The sequence below is a fragment of the Phaethon lepturus genome, unplaced genomic scaffold (genome assembly GCF_000687285.1).
Source record: "Phaethon lepturus isolate BGI_N335 unplaced genomic scaffold, ASM68728v1 scaffold43762, whole genome shotgun sequence".
NCBI classification, from domain to species: Eukaryota; Metazoa; Chordata; class Aves; order Phaethontiformes; family Phaethontidae; genus Phaethon; species Phaethon lepturus.
In genome coordinates, this window is record NW_010526310.1 from 271 (window position 1) to 4,376 (window position 4,106).

At 59.7% G+C, this 4,106-nt stretch overlaps 1 protein-coding gene across 1 annotated transcript; it reads right to left on the reverse strand.

Annotated features, from left to right (window-relative positions):
- Nucleotides 1-793: 793 nt before the first annotated feature.
- Nucleotides 794-4,100, reverse strand: LCAT (lecithin-cholesterol acyltransferase). The gene is made up of 5 exons (XM_010283032.1): nt 3,980-4,100; nt 3,408-3,523; nt 3,119-3,214; nt 2,612-2,836; nt 794-1,401 (listed from the first exon to the last, which is right to left on the reverse strand). The coding sequence occupies exons 1-5, from the start codon at nt 4,072-4,074 to the stop codon at nt 794-796; spliced, it is 1,140 nt and encodes a 379-aa protein (XP_010281334.1). The 5' UTR covers nt 4,075-4,100.
- Between the last annotated feature and the right edge of the window lie 6 nt (nt 4,101-4,106).

Genomic DNA, 4,106 nt, shown 5'->3' on the forward strand with positions numbered 1-4,106 from the left:
TGCCCAGTTGCATCGCCACCCCATCTGCATCGCTAACCCTGATCACATCGCCAGCCCCGGTCGTGTCACCAGCCCCAGTCGCGTCGTCGCCCCAGCCACGTGGCCAGCCCCAGTCGCGTCGCCGAGCCCAGCTGCGTCACCAACCCGAGCACATGGCTCTTCCCGAAGCCCCGGCTCCTGGGGTGCCGCCGGGCAGCGAGCACCTCGGTTTTCGGTTACGGCTGGCTTTACTACCCCGCTGCGCAAGGACAAGGCAGGCTCAGCGCTCAGAAGCAAAGTACGTTTATTATTTCGTAAATCTGCTGATTTCGAGTCGGTCTTGCCCGAGGAGCCTAGCTCGCTGCCTGCGCGCCGGCGGCTGGCAGAGGTGCGCTTGTTAGCCGTACCTGCCGTGCCACCCCCGTGCCACCTCCGTGACCACCCCGGTAAGTCAGAGCCCGCGCTCCTTACACGAGGGAGCAGAGGCTACGGCACCGCGGGCTCCACAGCCTCTAAAGTGCCTACACGCGGCTTGCCAGCGACGAGGGCTTGTGCGTACGCCGTAATTGGCAAGTGTGATGTTAATGAGCTGGCAGCGCGGTTAATTATCCACCCGCTAGTGGGAAGTCACAAGCCTCTGAAGTATAATTAATCGCTGTTCCCGAAAGAAAAAAAACAATCAGCGTGGAAGTGGGTGCCAGCCCATCCACCCGAGCTGTTGGTCTCGCTCCTTTTACTTCCATCCTCAGCTCCAAGTCCTGCGTGGCAGCTTGTGGTGGCTACCAGCATGGAGGGAAGCTGGCCCTCACACCTTTCAGTTCTTTTTGGGCTCCTTAAGGACTTTGCGCCCGGATAGGATCTTCCCACCCTTCCCGGCCTCTAGGCTGGGTCTCACCTGCTCCTGTGGGGTCCCCAGCAGGATTTCGTTGATGGAACTGAGCGTCAGGTTGCTGAAGACCATGTTGAGGTGGTCGACGCCTCGCAGCTCCTGGACATGCACCTTCTGCTTTTGCTGGTCACGCCATCGCTTGCACAACTCCAAACTGCGTCTGTTGACGGTGTCGTCCCCGTCGCCATAAATCATGTCCACAGGGTCCTCGTAAGGGAAACGCTCATCATATATGTAAGTCTCCACGGTGGGGTAGCCTGTGCCGTAGAGGCAATACATGTCCACCCCAGGTGGAGGTAGGCCCTTCAGCAAGTCCTTCATGTCCTCCCACATGTACCAGCCATCCTCCAAGTTGACATCGGTGAAGAAGCGTTGGTAGTCCCGGTAGGTGTAATTGTAAGAAGGCGTGGAGATGAAGATGTGGGTCTCGGGCCAGGCCAGGCTTGTTGGAAACATCCAGGGGCTAGTGGTGGTCATGCGCTGCTCTTCGCGCAGCTTGATGTTGGACATGAGCGGGATGCCCTGATTGTCACCTGCAGGACACACAGGGGCTCATCAGAAGTAGCACCGAAACGCACCCTCGCAAACGGTGCCCCTTGGGCTGGGGTCACAGCTGCCTCCTGGCTGGGGTACGGTTCCACCTCAGATCCTCCCCTGCTCACCCCTGCCCTGCCCGTGGCCGTATGTCCTCTCCTCACCCCTCTGGCTGCAGATATCCAGCGCAACCTTCCAAACTCTTCTCTCCGGCATAACATCTCTAGCTGCTTGGAGGGGCTGAGTGTAGACAAACCTGGCCCTGAGCAACCCAGCCTTGGACTTTCCCTGCAACCCCGGCACCTCCACGCCTGCCTGCAGGGACAGGAAGGAGCTGAGCCCCATGAGGGTGCTCGTAACGGGTGGCCAACGCACATGCCTCCTGCAAGTCTCGGCATTTTTGGTGTGTCTGGAGTCCGAAGACCATGCAACGATCTCAGATTACCTTAAAAACGTCTCTGGCCCTTGTGGCAACAGAGAAAAATATGAGGAGATGACTTAAGGGTGATGCAAGGGGCCAGATGTTAAAATCTTCAAGCACATGATTTTAATTCCATGCATTTTTGGAGGCTCAGCTTGTGACTTGTAGATATTCTGGGCTGTCAGCATTAGGCAAGTGATTGTGGCTTTCTGGGCTGAAAAGAGACTAAAGAGGAACTGGGTGAGGGGAGATTAAAGCCTGGAGACAGCAAAGCTTATGGGGGATGGGCTTTGAGATGTGGGGACATCCAAGCAAGAGGTGCAGGAGAGCGTGAGCGTCCCTTGGGTGGCCTCCGCGTCCTCCGCTGCAGAAGGTCTCTACGGCTTGGAGTGAAGGTCCACCAGCCTGGGTGGATGGAGGTGGCACAGATGTCTTGGGGAGGCAGTGAGAAGGGGGGGTGAGCACGCCCCAAACTGCTTCCCTGGCCCCGAGATTTTTGGCTGAGCCCTTTTCTTGCCCAGGATGGGTGTTCCGGCTTTCAAGGAGCACCCCTAGCCCGGGAGTCGGGCCAGGGCATGGTGCAGGCTGTGCTGCCGGCTCTTTGGCTTTCCGCACCGCGGGACGCAGCGGCATCAGCACCAGAGCACGGGTGCTGCCTCCGCGGACCCCTCGGACGTCTGTCCTCCACCTCTTCTACCACCGTGTCCTTTCCCTGCCCACCACCACCCTTCCATTTCTGCAGGAGGGAGAGCAAGCAAAGAGGTGGATGCGCACGAGGAGTCACCCACCAGATGCCAGGACACGCAGGGGCTTGACGGACCCTCCCCAGGGCGCGCCCAGGGAGATGAAACCCCCAATGTACTGATCTTTCCAGGCTTGCGTCTGCTGTAGCAAGAAGTAGAGGATGTTGAGGTTGCCCATGCTGTGCGCGATGAGGAAGACGCGTCGCTGGTACTCATCGTGCATCTCCTCGATCAGTGCCTTCAGGTTCTGGAAGTATTCGGGCTGCTCCTCTGCGGACAAGAAGGTCAACCAGCCCTTGGCCACCTCCTCACTCGTGGCCACAGGGCTCCAGGGATGACCCTATGAGCCCTGACCAGAGAGAGGTGTGGGCACAGAGGCCACAAGTGCCACCATGCATTCACATGAAAGCACCATGAGTGGTCAAGCGCCCACCACCACGGGCAGCCGTCCTTGTCCAGGGGTTCCTCCACACCAGCTGGCTCACCCGGCCCGTGAGAGCCATCCTGCTTCCCTCCCTGCACCAGTGGCCTGGCCGCAACCCCCATACTTACGAGGCCCGACCCTCCAGTCGTAGGGGGCTGCCCGAACCGTCTGGTCCCTCACGTAGCCGTTGTTCACCAGGTTCTGCACCAGGGTGTGCAGGTAACCTACGGGGCAGAAAGAAGAGGTGGGACTTAGGTCGGTGGTCTTCTCCTGTCCATCTTTTTCCACCCTGGTCCTCGTCACTGGCCACAACGTCTTCTGGTAAGCCCTGTAGCTTGGTGTCCCCACGGGGACACCTCTCCACTTCCAGGGAGCACGTGGGATACCCCGGACACCCCACACCTCTCCTCCTCTCACCTGCCAGCTTGCTCTGGTCCAGGTATTCCACGGAATAGGTCTTGCCGAAGCCAGGCACACGGATGTGCACCCCGGGGGCATTGGACATTTTCCGAGAGGTTCGGTTGTACACCACCCTGCGGGGACAGGACAGAAAGTAGCAGAGGAGCCGTGTCCCCAAGGGATGGGGTGGAGATCACTGGCTGGAAGCCTGGACCTTGGTGGCTCTTTCCAAGGCATATGTGGACGGGGAGGTGGACGGGTGCCAAGCCAGCATCCATCCCGACTGCCCGGCATCTCGAAGCAGGAGGATCCCTGATGGAGTGGGATGCAAGCAGTCGCCTCGTCCTGCTGCCCGGGGCAGGGTGGCAGCATCTCCGATGGGTTCGGGGGACGGTCTGGCTGGCATGAGCAAGTGGCAGGGACACGGGAAAGGGACACGGGCGCTGGGAGCGGGAGCCAGCCAGCTGTGTTCCCAAACGGTCCCGTGGTTTCCCATGTGTGCTAGGTCGCGGCCGGGAGGGAGGAGAAGGGAGGGAGATCCCTGGTAGGTCATTTCCCCGGGGAGCTCCCGGGGTGGAAGTGAGCGGTACCTGGTGTTATCGATCCAGCAGTCAACTCCCACTGGCAGGAAGGTGTTGAGGTTGAGCCAGATGGTGAAATAGTCCTCTGTTTTGCGGTAGCACATCCAGTTCACCACGTCCGGCTTGTCCAGCTTGG